The following is a 26046-nucleotide window of genomic DNA, read 5'->3' as shown; positions in this document are numbered from 1 at the left end:
CCTCCCCGCCGTCCCCGCCCTGCTCCCTGCGCCCAGCGCTGCGGCCCGCCCGTGCTGCCCTCCCTCCCCGCCATCCCCGCCACTGTGCATCTCCAGGCTCCTTCCCCTGCGGCCTTGTTCCCAACACTGCCCGCCGTGCCCTGGGGGGAACGAGGGGTTGGGCCCTTCCCAAGGCCTCTGCTGCTGGTCTGGTCCTAGGGGTCCCCCCGGCTGTGGTGGACGCAGGGAAGGGCCGGACAGCAGAGGCCCGGAAGGCGTGGCTGGAGGAGCAGGGCATGATCCTAAAGCAGACGTTCTGGTGAGATGCTGGTCACTGGCAGAGCAGTGGGGGGGCTGGAGGGCTGCTGGCGATGTGGGAGGGGCGGGGGGCTGGCAAGTGCTAGTGACCGTCGCGGGGCAGGTGACAGGGCAGGGGTGGTGGTCCAGACAGGACTGGTGCCGGACACAAGGCTGGGGACAGAGATAGGGAAGGTGGCACACGGCGAGGGATCAGGGTCACGGGGGCTGGGACGCAGTGAGGAGACGCTGGCCGTGGGTAGCAGGGCGTCTGAGGGCTCCTGACGGGCCCCCACGTGCGCGGAGGCCCAGTGACCGCCACGTGAAGGGGTTACGACCTCCATGGAGTGACCGTGAGGGCTCCTGGGAAGGCCTGGCCACGGCAGGAACGTGACCGCACGGAGACATGGCAGTGACAGAACAGGCCCCAAGCATCTGCACAAAAACCCTCGGGGCCCCCGCTCGGGCGCCTGGCTGTGAACAGGCCTGCGGGGTCCCAGGCCAGGATGGCCATCTCCCCTTTGCCACCCGCCTGCCAGGTCTACCCCTCTGGACGTGGAGCCTGGCCTTGGTGAAAGTTCTTACTCCATCCCTGGGGGCCTTTATTTTTTAAACTTTTTTAAAGGAATTTTTTTTTTAATGTTTATTTTCAAAAAAGAGAGAGAGACAGAGCGCAGGTGGGGAAGGGGCAGAGAGAGAAGGAGACACAGAATCTGAAGCAGGTTTCAGGCTCCGAGCTGTCAGCACAGAGCCTGATGTGGGGCTCAAACCCACGAAGCATGAGATCATGGCCTGAGCCCAAGCCGGCGCTTCACTGACTGAGCCCCCAGGCGCCCCTGAGAGCCTTTGATGGGTGGCTCAGGCCCCTGGTCTCCCCACAGCGGGGCTGATGGCAGGCCCAGCCCGAGGGGCCCAGAGGGGCTTGCAGGGACACGGAGGGAGGGTCGCAACAGAGACCGTGCGAGCTGGACCGGAGGCATCGGGGGTGGGAGGGAGCAGACATGGTGACGGACTTGCAGAGGCACCTCTCAGAGACAGAGAATGGGGCTTCTGGGCTATGGCAGTTCTGGAAAGACCCCTGTGTGTTCTCGCCCCAGCGAGGTGCCGGACCTGGACCGGATCGTGCCCGTGCTGCTGGAGCACGGCCTGGAGCGCCTCCCGGAGCACTGTAGGCTGAGCCCAGGTACAGGGCCCTCGGGAGCCACCACAGTGCCCCCCCAACCCCCGGCCAGGGCCCTCCTCCTTCCTCCCGGCCAGAGCTTTCCTCATGCCCCTGAGAACCTGGAGCTCCCTCTCGCCGCCAAAGCTGAGTCCCATTCCCCGAGTGGAGGCCCCCCGCCTTATCAGGAAGAGTGGGAGGGCTCTGCCGTGACCGGGGTCCCCCGGAAGGCAGCGGATCAGGCCAGACGGCCTCTTCCTCCCACGCGTGAGGGTCCCGAGGAAGGCAGGGAATCAGACAGGATACGTGGCTGGACTCCGTGGACCCTCAGGGGTCCCCGGGGACCCAGGTTTTTTGGTCTCATCACTTTGTCTCCCAGAAATTTTCACCCCAAAGTGCATGGCCAGGGATGGCTCGGGCTTCTAGATAACAAGGAGAGGGGGGGGAGTGGGGAGGATGTGACCCGGACCGTGGGCACCCCGTTACCACATGCATCCTGATCCTGTGGCCTTGCCTAGCTGCAAGGGAGGCTGGGAACGCCCCAAAGCTGGGAGGCACCCCCCTCCAGCCCCCGGTGTTCTCTTCGCGGTGGGAAAGGAGGACGGGGCCTGGGGTGCGCTGAGCCGTCTCTGCCACACCCCTCTCTGACCTGTGGCTGGCCCCTCCCCCGGGGCACCCTAACACTCGCTCCTCCCCTCCCAGGGGTCCCCCTGAAACCCATGCTGGCGCACCCCACCCGCGGTGTCAGCGAGATCCTGAAGCGCTTTGAGGAGGCGGCTTTCACCTGCGAGTACAAATACGATGGGCAGAGGGCACAGGTACGGGGGGGGGGGGGTCCGCGTCCCCTGGGCGGCAGAGAGAGTGCCGGAGAGCCGGGGCCTGGGGGGTCAGACCCGAACTCACAGCGGCTCACGCCAGACTCCCACGTTCGCGCAGAGGATGGGTTAACAGCCTCCTCTCCTGTTTATCTGAAAGGCGATTCTGTCTGATAAAACTGGCAACATTCCTGAGCCCCCACCCCCTGCAGTGGGGGCTCAAAAAAATGCCAGCTTTGCACGCCTCAAGGAGGTGCCCCACAGCCTTCAGTGCCCGGACGGAAGCACGCGTCCTGCGACCCAGTGCCGCGCACGCCCTTGGCGGTGTCCGCACGGTCGCTTCTGCCTCCCGTCTGTCCTGGTGGGGACAGGCGGGGCTGGCCAGTGTTTGTCACCTGGACGGGCGAGTGGGCGCCAGGCTGACACCATGAGGCGCTTTCTGTTAACAAGCCGCGAACTTGGAGCTTTAGCGTCATAGACAGATTTTCAAAATACAGTAAAACCCCAGTCTTCGAGCATAATTCTCTCTGCAAAGTTGCTTGTCGGCCAGAGCACTGGTCTATCAAAGCGAATTTCCTCGGAAGAAATAATGGAGATTTGGGGGATTCATCCCACGACCCAAAAATATTCATGTGACAATGATTACAAGACTGCAGTGTATTACAAGATAATAAAGAACGTGCAAAATACAAAGAAAAACACATGACCCTTCACTTAGCTTGAAGACGTCAGCGGCTGGCGTGAGGGAGACGAGAGAGGAGGGCTCTGGTGCAGGACGACTCTGACCGTCGCCAACGCACTCCCTGCTCTGTTGCCTCGATGGAATCTTCTCTTCGTGCGTCTTTTGCTTTTGCCTCCTCTTGAGGGTTTTGCGGGAACGAGGCGGCGCAGCGGCGGTTAACCGCGGCCACGGCGGCAGCCCCACGCGGGCCGTGCCCTTCTGCAGTCCCGCGCCGCCTCCCGCGTCGGCGTCTCCCGGTCCTCGACGGGAGCCAGGGACTCCTCTGCCCGTGTGCCCTCCCCTGCGGACTGGTGCTCACGGCGACTCCTTGCGGAATCTTGCAGACTCACCCCCTCTCGGTGCCTCCTTCCTTCTTCTCGATGGTTTCCTTAAGTCCCTGTGATCCCCTCCTTACCGCCCTTCTTTTCCGTCTTCTTCCGCACGGGGGGCCGTTGAATACACTCATGCGGATGTTGACTACAGTATTAGTAAACTCTCGTCTCTTACTGCATTTACCGAACCGGCAGTGAGGCCGCCGACAGAGGGTCTGTGTCTGCAGGCAGCCTGAGCTACACTGAAGCCAAGTATTCCTAAGCTTTGTGTTGTTGTTTTTTTTTACGTTTATTTATTTTTGAGGCAGACCCAGAACGTGAATGGGGGAGGGGCAGAGAGAGAGGCAGACGCAGAATCCGAAGCAGGCTCCAGGCTCCGAGCTGTCAGCACAGAGCCCGATGCGGGACTCGAACTCACGGACTGTGAGATCATGACCTGAGCCAAGATCGGACGCTCAACCGACGGAGCCCCCCAGGCGCCCCTCTAAGCTCAGTCTTGTCTGGAAAAGCAAAGGCCTGATGACGGGTGTCTGGAATGATAAAAAGATACACTAATGCCCGTTGTGCGCACCTTCCAACGTTCTGAAAAATCACTGGTTTCTGCCAAACACCACGGCCTGAAGCCGACATCCTAGCCTGGGAGACGACCGTCCCCAGCCCCGCAGAGAGAGCCCATGGCTCAGCTGCGGTCACGTGACATTCAGCGTCACCTACTACTCGTATCGCAAGACGTCGCACATTTATCGAGACACCTGCTCGTGTTGCGGAACCTTCACGGAACAAGGTCCCCGGGACGCCAGGTTTTACCGCCGAGGAGAAGAGACGGAAGGACGTCACCGCAGTGGCGGCAGTTTTTAAGATACATGCGCGCCTAGGCCTGTTCCTTCCAGCCCTCGCTCACTCAGCTGTCGAGGGCGGCACACGGACCGGGACCAGACTGCGTGAAATTAGCCGTGAAACCAGAGTGACATTTGCGGATTAAGACCCAGGCAAATCCTCTTAGACACAGCTCGACACTTCAGCATCCGGGCGGGGGCGGGGCTGGGGGGTGCATGAGGACGGGGCTGGCTGCTGGGTGGAGGGGAGGGGGCTTCCACAAACCAGGGTGGGAGGCGCTGCTGGGCTGGAGGAGATGATTTACTCAGGTCCCTGTACCGGTCCCTCTTCCAGAGCTTCTGGAAGCTTCTGCGGATGAAAGTGGGGTCAGAAGAGAAAAAGGGGCCACCGGAGGGGGCGGGAGGGGGGCTGGGCTCTGATTCCTACTCCCCCTCCCCCACTGCCGCAGATCCACGTCCTGGAAGGCGGGGAGGTGAAGATCTTCAGCAGGAATCAGGAAGACAATACTGGGAAGTATCCCGACATCCTCAGCCGCATCCCCAAGGTGGGTGTCTGCCCCCCCTCCCCGGGCGGGGGCTGTGGTTGCGGGGGGCCAGCTGGGCGCCGTGTGGGCTCATTACACGGAGATGGGAGCTCCCGGGGGCTCCTTTTCCCTCCGGGAGGTCGGGGTGGGCGGGCCCGGCCTGGCGCGGCTGTGCACCAGGGCCCTCCGGGAGCGGGCTCGTTTCTGTGTCTGTCCTCTGCTGTCCCTGGCTGGTCCTTTTCACCCCGGTGCTCGTCCGCTGGTCATCCCTGCTTGCAGATAGTCGGCCGGGGCGTTTGGCTTCCCACTGTCCCCTTCTCCAGGGGAAAGTTAGTGGTTTCATGATACCTCCGCCCACCCAATGGCTCTGGCTCGGAGTCGTTGTCCAGCGCTGGCCCCGTGGCGCTGCAGAGGCCTGGAAAGCCGGAACCCCACTGTGACGGGGAGAGGCGGCCCGCCGATCAGCCCGCGGTTGGAACGGGGCTGGGCCTCGAGGACCCTGGAGTGGGGCCTTCTCTGCTTCAGGGGGGTCTTGGGTCTGCTTTGGGAGCCCGTGGTCAGATGGCCCTTCCTGCCCGCCCGCCCCGAGTCAATCAGGAAGCTGGCGCTGTCCCAGAGCAGCGAGGACCGACCTGACCGCCCATCACAGGCCCTGGCAGAGCCGTCGTTAGCTGCTCAGCGTGGGTTTTCTAGCCCGTTGTGCTGGATGTAATTTCTAGGGAAGGTTCTGATCTTAGCGTATATGGTTTGGCGGGCTTGGGTCCGTCTCTGCACAGGCCTGTAAACGCCCTTTCCGTGCGAGCATCACTCCTGATGGCTTCCCCGTGTCCTGCGCCAAGCCACACCCACGTCCGAGTCTCAGAGGCGACAGCCACCAGTGTGCCTTTTTGTCACCACAGGTGGCACTGTCTGTATCAGAGCCATCTGGGGGCGGTGTCCTACAGTTCGGGGACTTTTGTCCCTGGCTCCTTTCGCTCGTTTGTTCAGCTGGTATTTGCCGGACATCTGCTCTGTGCTGAGCCCTGTGATGGGTGCTGGGGCCACAGTGGCGCCGAGAGGCCCATTCAGTCTCCTCTTCAACCCAGCTCAGGCCTCACGGGGCAGGCAGACCTTGTCAGAGCATCCTGCCCTTGGCCCTGTAGTTCTGTTTGGAGACCTGGGCTCTGAAGGAAAGAACCGCCATTCTGGGAGCCTGTGTAAGAGTCAGACATGCCCTAGGCCCAGTGTCAGTGAGGCAGGCCACCACCACACATGGCCCCGGGGGGCAGGGTCCTGGAGTTGTTACAGGAGCGTCCCTCTGAGAGAAAAGGAGTCCCTCCCAGTGGAGGTGAAGCACAAGGACAGGCATGCTGCAGTGATGCACATGTGCAAAGGCCCTGTGGTTGGAGGGACATAGCCTATCCACAAAACAGAGAAGCTAGTGTGCTGGGTGCAGAGTCTGAGGGGGGCCGGGTGAGGGGAGGGAGGGCTGGGGGCGGATGGGGAGAGCCGCCACAGCTTTGGGGAGCCAGCGGTGGTTTTTAGCAGGGAGTCACCGTGGCCTGTCTTGGCGTTGGCTGAGAGCTCGCGGACTGCCCGGAGGACAGTGGGTTAGACGCAGAGGCTGTGCGGGAGCCGGAAGACCAGCAGGACGGCGTGGCCTAGACTGGACTGGGCCCAGTGAGTCGTGGCCCATGGGCAGCTTTGAGATTTAGAAATGGACAAGGTCACGGGGGCCTGACAAAGGCCACCGGGTTCCCGGCTTACGTGGCCGAGGAGTGAGTCTCAGAAAGGTTGGTGTTTGCCCTCCTCGTGGGGAATGAGGAGAGAGGGTCGGCGCCCACACGTGTGTCCGTCAGTTGGCATCTGCACGACGCCAGGTCTCGGGGGCTGTGACAGGAAAAGGCCGTTTGTGTCCCCGTGTCTGCCTTCTGGCCTCCCTTCCCCGCTGCTCCACAGCCCTGGGTCTCCCTCCCCACCTTTCAGATCAAACTGCCGTCAGTCACATCCTTCATCCTGGACACGGAAGCCGTGGCCTGGGACCGGGAGAAGAAGCAGATCCAGCCGTTCCAAGTGCTCACCACCCGCAAACGCAAGGTGGCCCCAGTCGCCATGTGCCACCTGCTGTGGTCCCCACTTTCTCTTCCTCCCAGCCCCACCGCATCCCAGGGGGACGGAGCGTCTGTCGTGATACGGTTCTTGCGGCCCTTGGCAGGGCGGCTGCCCCAGCTCCGGCCATTGCATTCTCATCCCAGCATGCCGTGGGGAAAGAGTGAACCCCTTCCCTTTGTCTCTGCTTCGTCATGAACGATCCGTCCTGGGAGCCCGCCCACAACCTGTACCCCAGCAAACTTTCCTCTCATTGGCCTGAACTGTGTCCTGTCACCAGTGTTAGCTGCCAGGGAGCCTGGGAGGGCAGATACTTGGCAGAGGGGACCGAGGCCGTTGGGCTGAGCTGAGAGCCGCCACACTGCAGAGCCTGGAGCCGGCAGCGCTGCCGCCCTTCGGGGCGTGTGGCCCGTCGGCTGGACAGAAGAGGAGAGAGTGGCGGGTGGCAGGCGCCGGGGGAGGCAGACCGACCAGGCCCCGCCTCACCGCCCCCATCTTGTTCTCCGCCCCGCCCCGACCCAGGAGGTGGACGAGGCCGACATCCAGGTCCAGGTCTGTCTGTACGCCTTCGACCTCATCTACCTCAATGGGGAGGTGAGTTCCGGCCGCGCGTCCGGGGGCGGCCCGGGGGTGATGGGGGCGGGGGCGGTCTATTCTCCCTCCTACCTCCACGTCCGGGAACGGTTGTCCGAGTGTGGCCCCCGAGGCTCTCCAGGCGCCCCCACTCCACCTTCCCGGCCTGCAGCTTGGGGCAGCGGATTCTTTTCCTGTTATCAGAGCAGCACGTGCGGCCGTCCTGGCACAGATGCACACACCAGAGTCCGCCCTGTTAGGAGCCAGACCTTAAAGAATTTACAAAAATGTAAAATAACGTCTCTCTAACATTGTTTTCATAAGGACATGTTTTGGGGTGAACGTATTAGAGTTATTTTTTTTTCACCTTTTACTTTTTAAAATTTATTTTGAGAGAGTGAGCAAGCACGAGCAGGCGGCGGCTGAAAGAGGGAGAGAATCCCAATCAGATCCTGCGCTGTCAGCGCAGAGCCTGACACGGGGCTCGAACTCACAGTGAGACCAAAAGGCAGACGCTTAACTGACCAAACCACGCGGGCGCCCTGGACTTGATTATTTTTTTTTAATATTAATTATTTGTGAGAGAGAGTGTGAGCAGGGGAAGGGCAGAGAGCGAGGGAGACACCGAATCCAAAGCAGGCTCCAGGCTCCGAGCTGTCAGCACAGAGCCCGACGCGGGGCTCAAACCCATGAACTGTGAGATCATGACCTGAGCTGAAGCCGGACGCCTAACCGACTGAGCCCCCCAGGCGCCCTTTTGAGTGAATGACTACACGCTCCAGTGTCTCGCTTTCAGTGCGGGGGCGCTAGTCGCTGATGGCACATCACCGCGCGGTAAATGCTGAGGCCTGTAACCCACGTACACACCAGCTCTTTGGAGTGGGTCCTCAGCAAACCCCTAGGGTGCGGCAGGCGGGGCGCCCGGCTGGCTCGCTCAGTCAGGTAAGTGTCCCAGCTCGTGGTTTCAGTCCAAGTCATGATCTCACGCTTCGCGAGATCGAGCCCCGCGTCGGGCTCTGTGCCGACCGTGCAGAGCCTGCTTGGGATTCTCAGTCCCTGCCCTGCTCTTTTCTCTCTCAAAATGAGTAAGTAAACGTAAAACAAAAAGGGACTGGAGTCACAACGACAAGAGTCCCAGCTCCAGCGGGGCCATGGCCCCCTGTCGTGGGCACCTGAGGTCACAGGACTGAGCGGCCTCCGGCCCCCTTGCGGCGTGGAATCCGGCAGTGTCCTTGGGCCGCCGTGGCTCCTCCCTCTCGGCGCTCCGTCTGCGTGGTGGCGTGTGTCGCACGGGCTTCCTGTCCCCCCAGCTCAGGCTCTCTGCCTCCCCCCGTCCCGCCCCCTCAGTCGCTGGTCCGCGAGCCGCTCTCCCGGCGCCGGCAGCTGCTCCGGGAGAACTTTGTGCAGACGGAGGGCGAGTTTGTCTTCGCCACCTCGCTGGACACCAAGGACACGGAGCAGATCGCCGAGTTCCTGGAGCAGTCTGTGAAGGGTGAGGGGCCCGGGGGCCTGCCGCCGCGTGCCCGCCCCGCCGCCGGCGCTTGTCCCCGGCCTCTGCCAAGGCCACGCTTCCGTGTCTCCTTCAGACTCCTGCGAGGGGCTGATGGTGAAGACCCTGGACGTCGATGCCACCTACGAGATCGCCAAGAGGTCACACAACTGGCTCAAGGTGAGCCGCCCGGCTGCCCCTCCCGAGTCTGGGAATCTTCCCTCCGGGTTTCCGACCCACACCACACCCTTCCTCGGTCCCCGCCGCCCCCCAGCGCCACCAGCCTGAGTGCCGGGGAAGTCGGATGAGGTTTCTGGCCTCAGAGCTTGGCCTCTGTGTCGAGTGGGGCCAGCGGGAAGGGAGGCAGCCAGGACATAAACGAGCCGGCGTCAGGGGTGATGAGCACTGTGAAGAGAGCAAGTTGAGTCTCGGGGCCAGGGAGGATCTCGCCAGGGAAAGGCCTCTCTTGTGTGGAGACATGGACAACAGGAAAGGGTCAGCCAGGTGGAGACCTGGGAATAGCAGGCAGGGTGAGGGAGAAGGGCCGGGGTGGCAGGTGCAAAGGCCCTGAGGTAGGAGCAAGCTCGGCGCTTGCAAGGAGGTGATCGAGGGGTGAGGCGGGTCAAGGTGGAGAGCAGGCCCCCGATCACACGGCTCGTTGGGGGTAGCTGTAAAATAACCCTGGGTTTCCCGCTGAGGGTTTGAGGAGCCGGTGCAGGTTTTCGGCAGGAAGCCCGTGGTCTGGTTGTCACTTTGCACACCATGTCTGGCTGGCTGGGAATGGCAGACGGCTGGGGGATGCTGGGCAGAGCTGGAGGGGAGCGGGCTGGATCACCCTGCGTGTTTGTTAGCGCTCAACCCCACCCCCACCCCGGACTGCCAGCAGTTGGGAGGGGCCAAGCGTTTCTGGTCTTAGGACATGTTTGCTGCCCCACGCCCGAATGCACTGGCACAGGGTTCATGTTTCCGGAACAGACGGTAAATGTTCTCTCTGAGTCCGTGGAATGTGCCTCCGTCCCAAGGGAAAGGGGGGGACCCAGGGGGCCCCCCGAAGTCTCTGTCTGACCTGTTCTCAGCCCTGCTGGCCCTTCCCGGCTTGGTCACCTCTTTCCCATTCGCTCTGGAAGTCTAGAAGCTCGGCCGGGTGGCCGCCGCCGGTCTCCTCCCGGGAGCTCTCCCCCGTGAGCTCAGGCAGCAAGGCCCGTGCCTCGGTGCCCCCTCACCCCCACCTTCCCTCCCCAGCTGAAGAAGGACTACCTCGACGGCGTGGGCGACACCCTGGACCTCGTGGTGGTCGGCGCCTACCTGGGCCGCGGGAAGCGGGCCGGCCGCTATGGGGGCTTCCTGCTGGCCACCTACGACGAGGGGAGCGAGGAGTTCCAGGCCATCTGCAAGGTGCTGGGGGCGGGGGGAGGCGACTCAATGTGGGGAGGGCCTGAGCCAAGAGGTTCTCGTGGCCTCCCTGTGAAGCATAATTGTTTTTCTAGTCTTTTTTTGCTGTTTCTGATCCCACAAGTAACTCTTGCCTTGGACAGAAAACTGCACTCGTGTAAAAAGCTGTGGGGAAGCTGTATCGGTTAGGAATGAGCTCTCTCTGAGCGCTGCTGCAGGTAGCGATGCCTTAAGAGGGATTTGTTTTTCTCTCATGTGATGAGAAGTCTGGAGGGGGGCAGGCAGCTCCCTGATGTCACTGGGGACCCAGGCTTCTCTCCCCCCGCACAGTGGTTTTGTCACGTGCCTCCAGCCTCGCCTTCCTAATGTGGCTGCAGGAGCTCCGGCCATCATGGCCACGCTCCAAGCAGCAGGAGGAGGAAGGCCCCTGAGCAAAGGGAGGTTCCCCTGCCTCAGCCCCAGCCAGCAAGCAACTTCTGCCTAAGTGGCGTCGCTCAGAATTTTGCTCCGTGGCCCAACCCCATCAGGAGCTTGGAAACTGTAGTGTTTTTGGTTTTTGTTTAAAGCCACATGTTGTTGATCCAACAAACGTGAGGCTCTTGCCACCCAGAAACACCAGACTTACCCATAATTCCAGTGCCTCGCCGTGACAACTAATATTTGAGGGGGCGTCCTCTTCATACGTTTACAAACTTGTAATCTCCATATACGAGTAATTTTTTCCTCCCTTCTTACCCTCTACCGTTTTAATTTTTTTATTTTTTCAACATTTATTTCTGAGAGACAGAGAGTCAGCACGAGCTAGGGGAGGGGCAGAGAGAGAGGGAGACACAGAATTGGAAGCAGGCTCCAGGCTCCGAGCTGTCGGCACAGAGCCCGACGCGGGGCTCGAACCCACACACTGCGAGATCATGAGCGGAGCCGAAGCCGGACGCTCCACCGATGAGCTGCCCAGGCGATGCCGTCAGATACGCTTAAGTAACATGGTGATAAGAAGAATATTAGAGCGCTTGCACTGGTCCGGACTTTTATAAACACGACTTGAAAGTGCTAATCCTAAAAATAAAAGCAAAACAGTCAGTTATTTTAAACCGGGTTTCCTCAGGAATAGCAGAGCGTTGCGGCGTGGGCCGTGCAGACCGCAGCACAGACACAGGCCGGTCCCACGCAGGAGGGGACGTGCGTCTGTGGAGAAGAAAGAAGAAGTGGGGAGGGGCGTTTCTGAGCAGAAACCCGTTGGGGAAAAAGCACCCATTGGGAGGATGACGGTTTCTCACCGGCCGAGTTGCTGGGGGGTCGTGTCTTCTAGAAAGTCAGACCGCCCCTTCCCTCGGGGGCCTGTAATTGACGGCTCTTTCCCGTTGGGGCCCATACTGTCATTGTCGCTGACCGCTGACTCGGCTTTAGCGAGACGGCCATTGACAAATGCGTGCGGCTGGGTCTTCAAGATGCGCCCCCCGTTTCCGGAACCGGCCCCCCTAGTCGGCTGGTTCCCGTGTGGCCAGCTTCGTTCTGGGCACTAAACCGACGCTTAGCCCGGGTGACCCGTGACCGAAGTGGCTCTACACTTGGCCGATACCGCGGGGCACCAGCTTGTCACCGTTTCACGTCAGCTCACCTAGCGCAGGCTTAGAGCTGTTGTCCAACAACAGGGAAGAAACTGTTTAGGGCTCTTGATACAAAATGGGTTTTCCCGTTGAAATTTGATGTCGGTAGTTCAAGGATGTCCATCTGGTGGTGAGTCCTAGTCTTTAGCCTTGACGATTTGGGTCGATGAGAGAAAACCTTTGGCCGTGTTGAGGATGGAGAGGGAATCCCGTGATGGGACAGGTGGGGCGTGGGGGCGCCCAGGGGAGCGGCCCCTGGCTGGGGAGGCTGAGCGGAAGGAGCAAGGGCTCCTCCATAAGGCCCAGGGCAGCAGGTGGGCAGAAGGAATAGAGCAGGGAGGGGGCGTCCCCTGGCCGGGGTCTGCGCCCAGCTTCCCCCTGGCCCTTCCTCTGTGGTTTCTGTGGGTGCTGGTTAGGCGGTGTGCACAGAGGTGGGGGGGGCCTCCAGTGTGCACGGGGCAAGGAGGGGCGGGGCCTGCGGTGTGCACAGACCCCCGGGTCTCTGGCGGGAGCGGGGAAGTGCCTGGCCGCCTGCCCCGCGCCTCTGACCTCCGCCGTCCTCCCCGCAGCTTGGAACCGGCTTCAGTGACGAGGAGCTGGAGGAGCATTTCCAGAGCCTCCAGGTGGGCACCGTGGCCTCGCCGCCTCTCTCCCTGCTCGCGCTCTGTGTGTGTGCAGGCGCTGGGCTGCCAATGCCCTGGGGCTCGGGGTGTGGGGAGGGGGCAGCGGGCGGTGGAACTGGCTTGGGAGCCCCTCACGTCCAAAGTCAAGTCCCAGCTCTGCCGGCCGACGGGATGGGTCACGGAGCCTCCACCTTCCCAGCGCCGGCCTCCGCTACGGGCTGGGTCACCGGGCAGGCGCTTCGCCCGGGTCCCTGAGCTGGCCCTGAGCGGATCCCCGCGGGGCTGCTTAAGCCCCTGGCCGAGTGGTTGGGACTGTTTGTTGTCATGGTCTCGGGCATCTTGGGGTATGACCTCGTTTCCTGTGTGTTGGTGTATCTGCCTCTGTGACATTGTCGCTTCTCTCTCTGGGTGTCTGTCTCTCTGCCTTTTATCTTTAATGTCTTAACTCGGGTCCCAGGGCCTCTGTCTTTCATTTCTTCGCTTCACTTTTTTCCCCTTTTGTCTCCACCGAGGCCTTTCCGTGTCTCCGTCCATCCCCTTCCCCCATTTCCTCGCCTGGACTTTGAGATGTGAGACCCTCTCTCTCTCCCCCCGCTGCCGTTCCCGCAGGCCCTGGTGCTGCCCAGCCCACGCCCCTACGTCCGGGCCGACGGCGCCGTGGCCCCCGACCACTGGCTGGACCCCAGCACCGTGTGGGAGGTGAAGTGTGCCGACCTGTCCCTGTCCCCCATCTACCCCGCTGCCCGGGGCCTGGTGAGTCGCAGGGGTGCGGCAGGAGGGACCTGGGGCCCACCTTCCGGGTGGAGGATGGGGAGGGGACGTGGAGCCCACGCTGGGCTGCCAGGCTGACAACAGCCGGGAAACCGTGAACTTGGATTTTATCCGGGCGTCAGATAACGAGGTCACCGTCTCTCTCCCTCCCTCTCTCTCTCTCTCTCTCTCTCTCTCTCTTTTTAAAGAAATTCCCCAGGTTTAGAAAGAAAACAGTGAAATTGTTTCCTTTCGTGTCATAGGCTCACACTTGGCTCTTCAGTGAGTTTTGAAAACACGGTTCTTTTGGGTAAAAGCTGAGACGTCTCCTGCTGGGCCTGGGCGCCACCAGGAGGGCGCTGCCTTCTCAGCCACAGGCCGCCTTCTCGCTCCCGGGGGTGAAATGCCCGGGCTGGTGTCTGTCACCCGGGGGTCAGTCCCCAACACCGGCCACCAAGGGCCAGCAGACGGACACGCGCTGCCTGGTGACCGGCACTGGGGTCACGTTCCGCGCTCCCCTCCAGAAACCTTGAATTAAAAATGGATTTCTTTTGTGATTTCTTCCGATCCTTCAGAATCTAACCAGTGTACGCTTTTCCGATGAGGAGCGGACTTCCCTTTAAAGGCGGAACTCCTAGTTTTAGTTTTATTTATTTTAAGTGTATCTATTTTGAGAGAGAGCAGGGGAGGGGCAGAGAGAGAGAGAATGCCAAGCAGGCTCGGTCAGCACAGAGCCCGACGTGGGGCTCAAACTCACAATCACGGCCTGAGCCGAAACCAGGAGTGGGACACCTAACAGACTGAGCCCACCGGGCGCCCCGTGGGACTCCTAGTTTTAAATCAAATTTCTTTTCTGAGAATTCTCACTCAGGTTCCACCCCAGACAGTCAGGGTCCCTCGGTGACAAGTGACAGGGGCGGCGTGTGGAGCGCAGCTGTGCTGACATGGTTGCACTCACATCCCGTTTTCACAACACACGGGGCATCCCCAGAAATAGAGCTCCGGAGCCGAGGTCTCTCCCGAGTTGGGAGCTGGGATTTGAACCCTGCCTCTGTCTAGAACCTGCACCCCCTCTCGGTCCTAAAAATAATCCTGTAACAGCAGCATAAGTAACAGCTGTGGTAGCTGGTGTTTCTTAAGCACTTATGCTCCGGGTATGGTCCAAACTTAGCACTTTGTTACCTTATTTAATTTTTACAACCTGTTGCCTGGCCCCATTGTGTGGATGAGGAGACTGAGGCCTGGGGGGGGAGCGGAGAGGAGACTGGATAGGAAACTGCTGGCCTAGGGGGCCTGCGGACTGGGCCCCAGGAGGGTCTCCACTGTTGCCTCCCTTCCCCAGGTGGATGGTGAGAAGGGGATCTCCCTCCGTTTCCCCCGGTTTATCCGCGTCCGCAAAGACAAGAAGCCAGAGGAGGCTACGACCAGTGCCCAGGTGAGGCCTCGGGACGGGCCGGCTGCTCAGTGGTGGGTTCTGGACTGGGGGTGAGGGGTGCCCCCGGCGCTTCTGACCACTGCCTCTCCTCCCCTGCTCCCCGCAGGTGGCCTATCTGTACAGGAAGCAGAGTCAGATTCAGAACCAGCAGGGCGCGGACTTGGACTCCGACCTGGAAGACTTCTATTAGGCTCCCTCCCTCCCGGGCTGGGAGCAGAGGCGGCGGGGGTGGGGGCCCCGGGGGCATCACCCCTGCTGCTCAGCGAACCCGGTGTTGCGGCCGAGTGTGTTTTGAGTGTCCGATGTGTGTGCGCGCGAGGGGTCGGTTTGAGCTGGGGTCTGGGATTTAATCAGTCGTCTGTTTTCAATAAATAATTATTGAGCCTCCCACCGTGGTGTCAGGGTCTGTGTTGGGCGCTGGGGGCACGGCTCCTGGAGCTCCCCCGCGGATGGCAGGGGACGGCAACAGTCGGAACCAGCACCTTCCAGAACTGTCTGTGGGCTGGAATGACCTCCATCCACATGCGGCCGCTGAGCGCTTGAAACGCAGCCACTGCAACTGAAGGATCAAAACAATTTTTCAAGTTTATTCATTTATTTCGAGAGAGCAAGAAACGGTGCAAGCAGGGGAGGGGCAGAGAGAGAGAGAGAATCCCCAGCAGGCCCCAGGCTCTGAGCAGTCAGCACAGAGCCCGACACGGGGCTCGAACCCATGAACCACAAGATCACGACCTGAACCAAAGCTGGATGCTTAATTGACTGAGCCCCCCGCCCCCCGGGCGCCCCTGATGACGGTCATTTTAATCCTTCGATCGAGATGGTGGCTGCTCTGTGTTCCCCCCTATGAAGTGACTCACTCTCCTTTGCCTTGGTACGTTGGAAGGGGATACTTCGCCCTATGTAACTAGATATGGTCAAACTTGGCACTTACTGCTACCGTCTGTGTGACCCCCGGTGTCCTGTGTTCTGTCCTGTGTGGTCCCTGGATCACCAAGTCGCCCCTGACCTGGCCAGTGGAGCTTCTTTGGGGTGACGCCTGAGTCTGGGGCTCTGACCCCCAGCTCTGTCCTGGCCTCACGCACACGATGTTTCTAGGCGCGTCTTCTACCTGCGTGTCCGCTGCAGACACCGGAGCGGCCTTGGCTCCTGGTCTCGGCTCCTCTGAGTGCAGAGCGGTGTTCAGAAGTCAAGACCCGGATGCTAGACGCGTCGCTGCCTCCCTGCCCTCTTAGCACCACGACACGGGTACAATCGTCTCTGCACAGGCAGTGACGGTGGTGTTCCTTTTTACATGGCCCTCGGGGCGCCCCGGACAGCTCATCGGTCTCACCTCAGGTCTGATCTCAGGTTTCGTGGGATTGAGCCCCGCGTCCGGCTCTGTGCGGACAGCTCGGAGCCAGAGCCGGCTTGGGATTCTCTCTCCTCTCTCTCTGCCCCTCCCCAGCGCACGCTCTCTCTCTCAAAATAAATAAACTGAACAGAAAAACAAGCTTTACATCCCTCGCTGTGCTGAAACCCACCAGGACGTACCAGTGCGCCTGATTCCCATGCACCACACCCCCTCCTTCCCCCACCCCCGTTTCTGTACCCCTGTCTTCCCTCCTCCCGCGTCACCACCGCGTGGAGACTCCGTCCCGCTCCCTGGGCCACGCCCCCGCTCTGCGGACCCACCCCACCCTGCTCTGTGCCCTGTTGGTACTCAGGCTCCCTACCCGATCCCCTCCCAACCCCCAGGGTAGAGACCCTCCTCCCCTCCTTGAGCCTGGTGCTATGACCTTCGCCAGCTTGGACTCCCGCCTCGCTCCTCCCCTCCCCCAAACTGTTTAGGGAGGCGGCAGGGAAGCGCAGACACCGCCTTGTGGATCACTCTGCGGGCCCGCTTCCTGGGGTCCGGCTGCTCCTCCGTTTCTGCGTCCTGCTCGCCGGCCGGCGGTGACCTCTACCAGGCCCGCAGCGGCCCGGCCTGCAGTCAGCGCCTGGATCGTGGACCAGAGGAGGCTCTGGGCTCTAATCCCCGTTTTTTGAAACGATCTTTCCAGTTCTATTCTGAGGATAAAAGGTCAGAGTCTGAGACTGTCCTCCCCCCATCACCACCCCCCGCCCCAGCCAGATGGGGAGGAGGACCAGCTCTGACCCCTCCCCACCCCAGTACAGATTTCTGATCCAGCTGTCAGAGCTGTCAGACACGGGGGACAGAGGGAGAGGCCGAGAGAGGCAGGAAGAGTTGGCAGAGGAGTCACAGAGAAGGAGGCTGAGCCACCGAGGGGGACGGGAAGGAGGGGGAGCCGACTTCAGTCTGGTGCCTGCTGAGCCGTCTTGGACCCTCCATGCAGTTTCCCGCGGGCCCCGCCTGCATCTTCCTGAGAAAAGGCATCGCCGAGAAACATCGGGTAAGGTGGCGGCCAAGGCGGTCACTGGGCGGGCAGGGCAAAGGAACCTGGGCAGAGGGACCTGGGCCTTGGGGCCAGGAGGACGTGCGGGTGCAAGGGGACAGAGGGCACAGGCTGGGGGCGTGACTGAGAAGGTTGAACTTGGGGGAGAGCTCGGTGCAATGGGTCGGCGAAGTGGGCGAAGGTGGAATCAGAGGTCAGCAGCCAAAGGGGGAGATGAAGGAGGTCATTTAATCCTTAGGACGACTTACACACTTGGCAGCACTCTCATTCCCATTGTATAGATGCAGAAACTGAGGCTCTGAGTCTCGAAACCTCATACGGTGACTGAGGGGCAGGGGCAATGGGTTTGTGTGAGTCCAGTGGGCACACTTTTAATTCTTAGGCTTTCAGATGACCAGGGAGTCAGTGGAATTTCCCAGGTCGTGTGCTGCATACCCAAGCCTGACCCTTGCGTGTCCAAGAGTGGTGAAGCCAACAGGGATTGGAAATTCTTAGCTGGTTTAGGAACCGATCGTGCGGGCAGGGATCCTCCTGCCCTGACGCCACTGAACACCAGGCCCCACACAAGGGATTCTAAGCTTTGGGTGAAAGAATGGGGTGCGTGGGAAAAAAATCAAGGGGGTGTAGCGGAAAGAATTCGGACTCAGAATTCGGATCTCAGTGCCCGCTGCATCTGACCTGCTGCACAGCCTCTAGGGAGTGATTTCAAGTCTCCCCGCCTTGGGAGGGAGGGTGGGAGCTGGGTGACCCTGGGCAGTTTCCTTAACCTCTCTGTTCCTCTCACTCCTCTTCTTTAAAATGGGAATGCTATTTCTTTGGTCCTACCGCACAGGGTGGTTCTGAGGTTTAAATAAAGGGGCTGTGGACGTCTGGCCCAGAGCTGGCACTGAGTACATTCATTGTGATCCTTTTTTTTTTTTATGGTTTATTTATTTTTAAGACAGAGAGACAGAGCAGGGGGAGGGGAGGGGCAGAGAGAGAGGGAGACACAGAATCCGAAGCAGGCTCCAGGCTCTGAGCTGTCAGCACAGAGCCTGATGTGGGGCTCGAACCCACGAACTGTGAGATCATGACCTGAGCCGAAGTCGGCCGCTTAGCTGACTGAGCCACCCAGGCGGCCCCATTCATTGTGATTCTGAGCCTCACCTTCTTCTTCCGGAGAAGGAGGGGATTGATGCCCCAGCACCCAGGGCCCCCTTTCAGGACAGTGGGATGGATGTCCGCTCAGGAAAGGCAGAGAGAAAGAGAGAGAGAGAGATCAGGATTCCAGGACGGGAGAGAGGAAGTGCACGGTGATGGGCACGAGGGCGAGGAGCAAACAGCCATGGATGGGAGTCTGGAGGCGGGCGAAGGAAGAGGAGGGCTGGGTGCACCGAGCAAGAATGGGGGAGACACCAGAAGGGGGAGGGAGGCTCGCAGGAAGGAAGGGACATGGTTGGAGAAGTGAATACTGGACCCCTGACTCTCTCCAAATTCCCTCTCCCTGCATTCCGTTCCAGGAAAGACCCCTGGGACAAGATGAAATCGAAGGTAACCTGTGTCCCCAGATGCCACCCCATTGTCATCCGCCATTAAGCTGCTTGTGTGCATTTCCGTGTAGACCCTTCCCACGAAAGCGGCCCGCTTCTCTCTCACTTAAGCCGAGATTTTGTGGAACTCTTTCTCTTGGTAGTTTAGGTGCCTCTCAAAGTGTTTAGAAGGCATGCGGTCTCTGTCTCATGAATCGTGAGATCGTGACCTGAGTAAGCCAGTCAGACACTCAGCCGACTGAGCCACTCAGGTGCCCTGTATGCATGGGTTTTAAGATGAATCAGAAACTGTTGGTTTTCTCTTCTGGTGGTTTCGAAGTTCCCCGTAACTTCACCCCAGAAGCTGAAAGACTCCAGAGCCATCGTGAACCATTCCACTGACGTATTTCCATCTCACACGTCACAGTCTCCATATCCACGTTCTGTATGTCACCCCTTCTGGAGATTTTGGTTTTCAAAGATGTGTTCCACGCCAAGTCTCTAACGGGCACCTCACTGATGGTTTCAAGGGACCCCAGTCTGCCCCACTGACTGTTTCCAGTTCCCCCAAAGTTCTTCTCTCTTGACTTTCAGAGCTTCGGGAAGCCTTTCTTCAGTTCGACAAGGACAGAGATGGGTTCATCTCTTGTAAGGATTTGGGGAACCTCATGAGGGCGATGGGCTACATGCCCACGGAGATGGAGCTGACCGAGCTAGGCCAACAAATCCGCATGAACCGTGAGGCTGGGGGCGGGCTGTGGGGGGAATCGGGGAGGGCTGTGGAGGGGAGCAGGAGATAGGGAGGGGGGTAGGTGGCAGGGGGAGTCCGGAAGCCAAAGCGAGCAGGGGAGGCAGTGCTTGAAGTGAAGAAAAAGGGTGACCTTAGAGGCAGGTGTGGGTCCAAGGCCCACTTCTATCATTTACTGATTGTGAGTTTTTATAATTTTTTTTACGTATTTTGGAGAGACAGAATGAGCAGGGGAGGAGCGGAGAGAGAGGGGACAGGATCCAAAGCAGGCTCTGCACTGATAGCGGCAAGCCCAACGCAGGGCTCGAACCCACCAACCGTGAGATCATGATCTGAGCCAAAGTTGGACACTTAACCGACTGAGCCCCCCAGGCGCCCCAACTGTGGGCCTTTTGAAACGTGGAGTCGACCCCCACTCTCGAGTCTCAGTTTCCCCCCCTGGCAGACGGGGACGGTGTCACTCCTTGTGCGGTTGTGATATAGGAGTGGACGCAGGTCAGGCTCTGGGTGCGGACGCGTCACTCCCATCAGCACTGACAGGAGTCGGTAGGGCTCTGGATTGAAACCCTATGTTCTCTTGGAAACAAATCCGGAGTGGATTTCAGAGCTCATTTCGAGATGGAAGCTGGGCCCGATGGCTCTGAGGTTTGCTTCTGGGCATATCACGGAGGGAAGGAGGTCGAACGCCAGGGCAGAATCGTCTGGAAGAGCTCGGGGTCCCGTGTAATTCACAGCCCCTCCCACCCCCAACAGATGAGGGAGCCTTGAGATTTGCTCAGGGTCCCATGGACAGCAGTCACTCCCGCCCCGTGCACCCCATCCGCCCCGGTTCGGGTCAGAGAGACCCTGGGCCCCCGGTGGCTGAGGGGCAAGTTCTCAGAAGGGGGAGAGGTCACAGCAGGCCTACCTCTTGAATGGACCTTGAAGGTACGGGGGGGGGGCTGGGCGCAGGGAATCTCACGGGACCTGCCTCTTCTGTCCTCAGTGGGTGGCCGTGTCGACTTTGACGACTTCGTGGAGCTGATGACCCCCAAGCTGCTCGCGGAAACGGCGGGGATGATCGGCGTCCAGGAGATGCGCGATGCCTTCAAGGAAGTGAGTTAGTAGGCTCAGGATGCTCGAGGCAGTGGAAGAGGCCCCAGGGGTGTGCAATCGGGCTTCACGCTGGACAGGACGCGCCCAAACCAGTTCTGGGGGGACTACGATGGGATTTATAGGGAAGGAAAATAACGCTCTCCAAGCGCTTGTAATGCTCGAGGTCCACTCTGCACGTTCTCTGATCTAATCATCGCAAATAACGGGTGTCAATCATGTGTCCGAGGATACTGAGGCTCATGGAATTGACAGTCTTACCCAAGGCCCTGCAGTCCCCTAAACACATGTTAGGACCTCTAATCTCGGTGTCTGTGATGGGAAGAAGGAATCCAATAATTTGAGATCCCAGAAGGGAGCGCAAAGCGATAATCTGGTTTAACCCACGTCTGGAGATGCTTAGAAATGGAGACCCAGGGAGGGGAGGGGCTTGCTGGAACGCGCTTCCATCCCCTGGTGAAATGCTTTTCTCAGAGCTTTCAGGGCAGGAGGCAAAGGCTTTGGAGCCGTGCAAACATGGGTTCCGATCCCAGGAGACACCCCCCATCAGCTGTGTGCTGCTTCTCCCCCAGCTTCGCATCGTCCGGTAGAACTTCCCGTGATCTCAGAGATGCTCTGTCCAGGGCGCCTGGGGGGCTCAGTCCGTTAAGCGTCCGACTTCGGCTCAGGTCATGATCTCACAGTTCGTAGGTTCAGGCTCCGCATCGGGCTCTGTGCTGACAGCTCAGAGCCTGGAGCCTGCTTCAGATGCTGTGTCTCCCTCTCTCTCTGCCCCTCCCCCGCTTGTGCTCCGTCTCTCTCTGTCTCTCAAAAATAAATAAATGTTTAAAAAAAGATACACAGGGAGCCTGGGTGGCTCAGTTGGTTAAGCGTCTGACTCTTGATCTCACCTCAGGTCTTGATCTCGGGGTCATGAGTTCAAGCCCTCCATTGGGCTGCACGCTGGGTGTGAAGCCTACCTAAAACAAACTAAAATAAAATATAGTAAAATAAAACAAAAATATTCAATTCAGTTATTGGGAAACATTTGTTTGGAAAACCTTACATGTGTAGATCTACCCTTTTTACTATCCGTTGTACAGAAGTTGCATGCAGATCAAGTATTTCTGATACTATATGGTGTTTGAATTAAAACGTAGTATCAGTGGTAGAATCCACCTGATTAAAAGTTAGTATCCTTGGCTGAAGTATATGTGTGCACTAAGTACATTAACTAATCACACTAACTATAAGTACTTACTATGGCAGCATGCTAAGTCTTACAAAGTCCAGTGTGAATTTTAAAAATGTAGTATAGCTCATTAATAATTTTTGAAGATTTAATTTTTAATTTTTTAACGTTTATTTTTGAGAGAGAGAGAGAGCAAGCATGAGCAGGGGAGGGCCAGAGAGAGAGGGAGACACAGAATCTGAAGCAGGCTCCAGGCTCTGAGCTGTCAGCACACTGCAAGCTGTGAGACATGACCTAAGCCGAAGTCAGAGACTTAACCAATCAGGCGCCCCTGATTTCTGTCGTAAACGAACACGAACTGTGAGGTCCTGATGTGTGGGCCACCATGGGGTGCAGAGGACCAATCAGGGACCGTGACAGTCCAGGCAAGAGATGATTGTGGCTTTAGCCCAGCTAGACAAGGCTAGTTGGCCGCCCTCGCTCCCCCCCCACCCACCCACTTGGGAGACAGCACGGAGGAGACTTTCTGTGCAGGTTGGCTAAGCGTGTGTGGCATTGAGTCTTGAAAATAGTTCATTAATTCAACTAATATTTATCCCATGTGTACCATGGGGAAAGCACTGTTTTGGGGACCGGCCACGGGGCACCCAACAAGGCAGTGAAAATGACCCACCCTCCAGGAGCTGAGGACATTCGAGTGCACGAGGAATGCTTCGCTTAGCTCCCGACCCACGGCGAGTGGTCGGTAAACACCCCGATTGTTGCCACGGTCATTGCCAACACGGCCCCTCTGCTCCACACAGTTTGACACCAATGGGGACGGGGAGATCACCCTCGGGGAGCTGCAGCAGGCCATGCAGAGGCTTCTGGGAGAGAAGCTCACCCCTCGTGAGATCTCCGAGGTTGTGCAGGAGGCGGACATGAATGGAGACGGCACCGTCGACTTTGAAGGTGACATCGCAGGGGGGGCAGCCACTGCCCCTGAGAGTCTCATTTTCAAGCCAGGGCTCACTCCTGCCCCTCCTGTGCCTGTCCCCTCCCCAGCTCACGGAGCACCTTTGTCAGAGAACAAAATATCCCATCGGGAGAATGGCCTGATTAGTAGCTGGGGCTCTGGGGTCAGATTCATGGGGTTCAAATTCAGGGTCGCCTCTTACCTGTCCTGTGCACCCAGAGGACTCAGCACAAAGCGGGATGCCTGACCTTGATCGGTCCAGGCAAGAACGCCCTGGCCTCTTCCCGCCTCCCTCTGGCCAAGTCTTAGTTATGCCACCAGAATATGCCCCACGTGGTGACATCACTGGAGCTTGAAATAGTGGCTTGGCTGTTTCCCCCCAAGGCCACGGACTGAACTCTTCCACACCCCGGTCCTGGTGCACGGAGCCCGACCCGTGTGTACCGAGTGATCAGCCAAAAGGAACCCGTGGGAATCCCGTGCTGGTGGGAGGGTGGATCATTTTCATGGGAGACACAGCGGCATGTCAGGGTCTTGTCCTGGTGACTTTGGTTCAGACACCCCAGCCTCTAACTGCTGCCAGGGGGACAAAGCTGAGTCTTGGTCTGACATTCAAGTGCATCTGTGGCGTGACCCCCACCCCCAGCCTCACTTCTGTCCCCACTCTCAGCATCGCCGGGCCCTGGGGCACACTGGGTTCCTGCTCTCTGCTCTCTCAATCCTGTTTTTCTCTCTCTGCTGTTCCTTTGGCTTCCCTACTTCCCCTGGGTGTTCTTGGAACCATCTGCTTGTAATTCCCAGTAGGAAAACTCGGGAGGTATTTATTGTGTGGCTGTAACTTAGGAAATCCTAGCGGGATACCCGCTGGGTCTTGCCAGGCTCAGGTGTGCGAGGGGCATCACTGAAAACCTGGACGAGGTAAGAGATGGATCCTCGGGGCCAGCCCCTCCCAGGAAGAAGGACAGATTAACCTCAAGACCAGGGTGGGCCCCGAAAGTTCATCGGGCATGGAGTCACTGCAAAGTCGGGTCCAACCTGGGTTCCTTCCGAGGCTTTCCATTCACCGTCCCCATGACCTCAGGCGCACTGGACAACCTCACTGGCCTCCCTTTGCTTACACTTCCAGGATTGTTTGGAAAGATGAAATCAGATAGTCATAATTATTATTTAATGCTTCATGGGTCTTATAAGCATTCTATTGTTTAACCATCAGGACAATTTACATGAGGTATATGACGATCCTGTGATTCCCATTTTAGAGATGAAGAGATTGAGGAGTGGAGCGTTTCCCCAAAGATCATCCGTGCTTCCTGACATGTATAAAGGGCTCAAAAAGTGCTCCTATGAATAGGCGCCTCACCAGGGGCTTTTCTTTGCAGAGTTTGTGAAGATGATGTCTCGCTGAAGAGGTTCTGGAAGCCCTGGTTCCTCCCCACCTGGCCAGCATGGACCAAGCACTTGTGGAAGACCAGATCCCCGCGGGCCCGTCCAGCAGAGGGTGGGGGGGGGTGTTGTGTGAGCTGAGGCTGGACCCTGAGTGAGGGCTCTGCATGGATGGCGGGTGGGGTGAGGGGTACCTCTCTAGAAGGAAGAGTCTATGGCATGGAAATGAGATCAGCACCAAGGTCAGCGCCACTCCCCAGTCCCCACGGTTAATGCTGACTTCGCGTAACCCCCAATGCCTGCGACCGGGCAGTCTCCTCCCTGGAGTCCTCTTGGGTCAGACTCGCAAAAAGTTCAGCCCACAGTCCACCCTTCCCCCTTCTTGCGTCAACTAGTTCAGATTTTCTCAGTTTCTTTTCTTCGGTAAGAGGGAGGCATGCCAATCTGGGGGTTCCAAACAGGGTTCCTGAGAAGACCGGGCTTGGAAATGGTTCATTAAAGAGGCTTCCAAAGTGAGTGTAGCCCGTTCTCTTGATTTCCTGGGAGCACGGTCTGGTTTTCTTTCCTCTCCCACCTCCTACTCAGCCCACTGAATTAAACCATAAATCTGGATTATCGAGGTTTAGGGCAAGCTGATCCCCCGGGGGGGAATTAATCGCCCGCAAAATGTCATCGCGTGAAAGAGAGAGAAGATGGGGAAGCCTCAAATCCTCAGCTCGGCCAGATGGTGTGGGAACCATTCCTGGAAGCCGCTGCCCTGGGTGCTCAGGGAGATCGCCTCCATTAGGTGAGGAGTCGGGCCAGCCCGCACGCCCTGACATAGACCTGCGCCCTGAAGCCTGGCGGTCTTTTCCTCCTCACCCTTGCCCGCAAGCAGGACGCCCCAGTGATGCAGGGTCCCCAAAGTACAGGATTCATGTCACACTTTCCAACCAGTTTACTTCACTTTTGGAACCCACTAAGTAGGTGTGTGCAATAGGTCATCTGGGCTCAAGAGCCTCACTTTATGAAATTAAATTTAAAATTTAAGAGAGTGGAACCAGAATAATGTATTTCCTAACCTCTCACTTGGCCGCTTGCTTTTTGCCCTTCTCCCTCCTCCTCCCCTCCCTCCCTCCCTCACTCCCTCTTCCTCCCTCCCTTCCCTTCTCGCACTTCATTTATTAAACAGCAATGTATGAAGTGCTTGGTGCCTACAAGGCCCTCTTCCAAGAATGGCTCTATCTTGGTGAATGAAATGCACTGATCCTTGCCCTCCGCCCCCCAGGAACTTACATTATAAAGGGAAGAGACAGACACAGAACAAAATACATGAGCAAATATAATCCTAGTTAGTATGGAAAGAGGAATTGAGAAAAATGGAACAGGAAAGTGGTTTAAAGGATCTGGGAATGAGGGGGAGCCCCCAGTCCCTGCAGGGGCAAGGGTTTTCCTGAGCACCAGGGGCGTATCGAAGGGAAGAGCCTTCAGACACAGTGTTGGGTGAATGCAAAGGCCCTGAGGCAGGAATGTAGCTGGCCTGATGGGAGGAATAGCAGGAGGTCATGGTGCCTGGAGGGGGGGGGGTAGGTAGTAAGGCATCAGAGTGGGTCAGAGGTTAAACCATGTATGTTCTTAGAGGCCAGTTTGAGGACCCTGGAGAGTTTTAAACAGAGGAGTGACATAATCCAGATCACCCTTTAAAACATGGCTTCCGCCTCCTGTCTCAGCTGCCTCCACTTCCATCCACCCACCTGTCCACCCCACTTGCCTATTCAACGTGATATTTCCTGAGTCCCTGCTGATGCCTGGCGTTGTCCCAAGGGATGGAGATACAGCAGTGAAAAGGGACCTGACCTCACGGAGCTTGTGTCCTAGAGCCACCAATCCCCTGGGATCTTCCATGAGGATGGAATGTTCTAGATCTGCATTGTCCATTCTGGGAGCCACTCGCCACAGGTGGCTATTAAGTTTTAAATGTTGTGAGTGAAGCTGAGAAACTGAGTTTTATTTTTGCTTTATTAAGTTAACATTTTTTAAACAATGATTTTATGAGTTAACATAAGTTATATTTATCATTTAAATCTCCCCGTGTGGCTAGTGGCTACCATACTCGTGTGTGCTCATGCCATAGGCCTGCAGTTATTCCAGGTCCTGGAGACAGCCCGATGGCAAGGTCTCGGCTTTCTGGGAGCTC

General features: G+C 58.5%; 2 protein-coding genes across 6 annotated transcripts in view; both read left to right on the top strand.

Annotated features, from left to right (window-relative positions):
• Positions 1–15010, top strand: part of LIG1 (DNA ligase 1) — a 27872-nt gene extending 12862 nt beyond the window's left edge. For all 5 annotated transcript variants that reach the window (XM_029925239.1, XM_029925236.1, XM_029925237.1 and 2 more), the window contains 13 exons: positions 199–298; positions 1374–1459; positions 2138–2253; positions 4589–4684; positions 6629–6739; positions 7274–7345; positions 8672–8816; positions 8911–8993; positions 10056–10208; positions 12382–12435; positions 13045–13188; positions 14528–14620; positions 14727–15010. In XM_029925239.1, the coding sequence (XP_029781099.1) occupies positions 199–298; positions 1374–1459; positions 2138–2253; positions 4589–4684; positions 6629–6739; positions 7274–7345; positions 8672–8816; positions 8911–8993; positions 10056–10208; positions 12382–12435; positions 13045–13188; positions 14528–14620; positions 14727–14810 (1337 nt within the window). In that variant the 3' untranslated portion in view covers positions 14811–15010. The remainder of the gene's footprint in view (positions 1–198; positions 299–1373; positions 1460–2137; positions 2254–4588; positions 4685–6628; positions 6740–7273; positions 7346–8671; positions 8817–8910; positions 8994–10055; positions 10209–12381; positions 12436–13044; positions 13189–14527; positions 14621–14726) is intronic.
• A 1937-nt stretch (positions 15011–16947) lies between these two features.
• Positions 16948–23892, top strand: CABP5 (calcium binding protein 5). The gene is made up of 6 exons (XM_029925240.1): positions 16948–17010; positions 18513–18543; positions 19116–19259; positions 20255–20364; positions 22336–22483; positions 23867–23892. The coding sequence occupies exons 1-6, from the start codon at positions 16948–16950 to the stop codon at positions 23890–23892; spliced, it is 522 nt and encodes a 173-aa protein (XP_029781100.1).
• The last annotated feature ends 2154 nt before the right edge of the window (positions 23893–26046 follow it).

This window comes from Suricata suricatta, chromosome 16, assembly GCF_006229205.1.
Source record: "Suricata suricatta isolate VVHF042 chromosome 16, meerkat_22Aug2017_6uvM2_HiC, whole genome shotgun sequence".
Classification (NCBI taxonomy): Eukaryota; Metazoa; Chordata; class Mammalia; order Carnivora; family Herpestidae; genus Suricata; species Suricata suricatta.
Note: the sequence above shows the minus strand (reverse complement) of the source record. Positions and strands in the feature narration are given on the sequence as shown.

Coding starts and splice junctions, on each gene's coding strand:
- CABP5 (XM_029925240.1), top strand. CDS start 16,948: ATGCAGTTTCCCGCGGGCCCCGCCTGCATCTTCCTGAGAAAAGGCATC. Junction 18,544..19,115: donor GGGACAAGATGAAATCGAAG/GTAACCTGTGTC, acceptor CTTGACTTTCAG/AGCTTCGGGAAGCCTTTCTT. Junction 19,260..20,254: donor CCAACAAATCCGCATGAACC/GTGAGGCTGGGG, acceptor TTCTGTCCTCAG/TGGGTGGCCGTGTCGACTTT.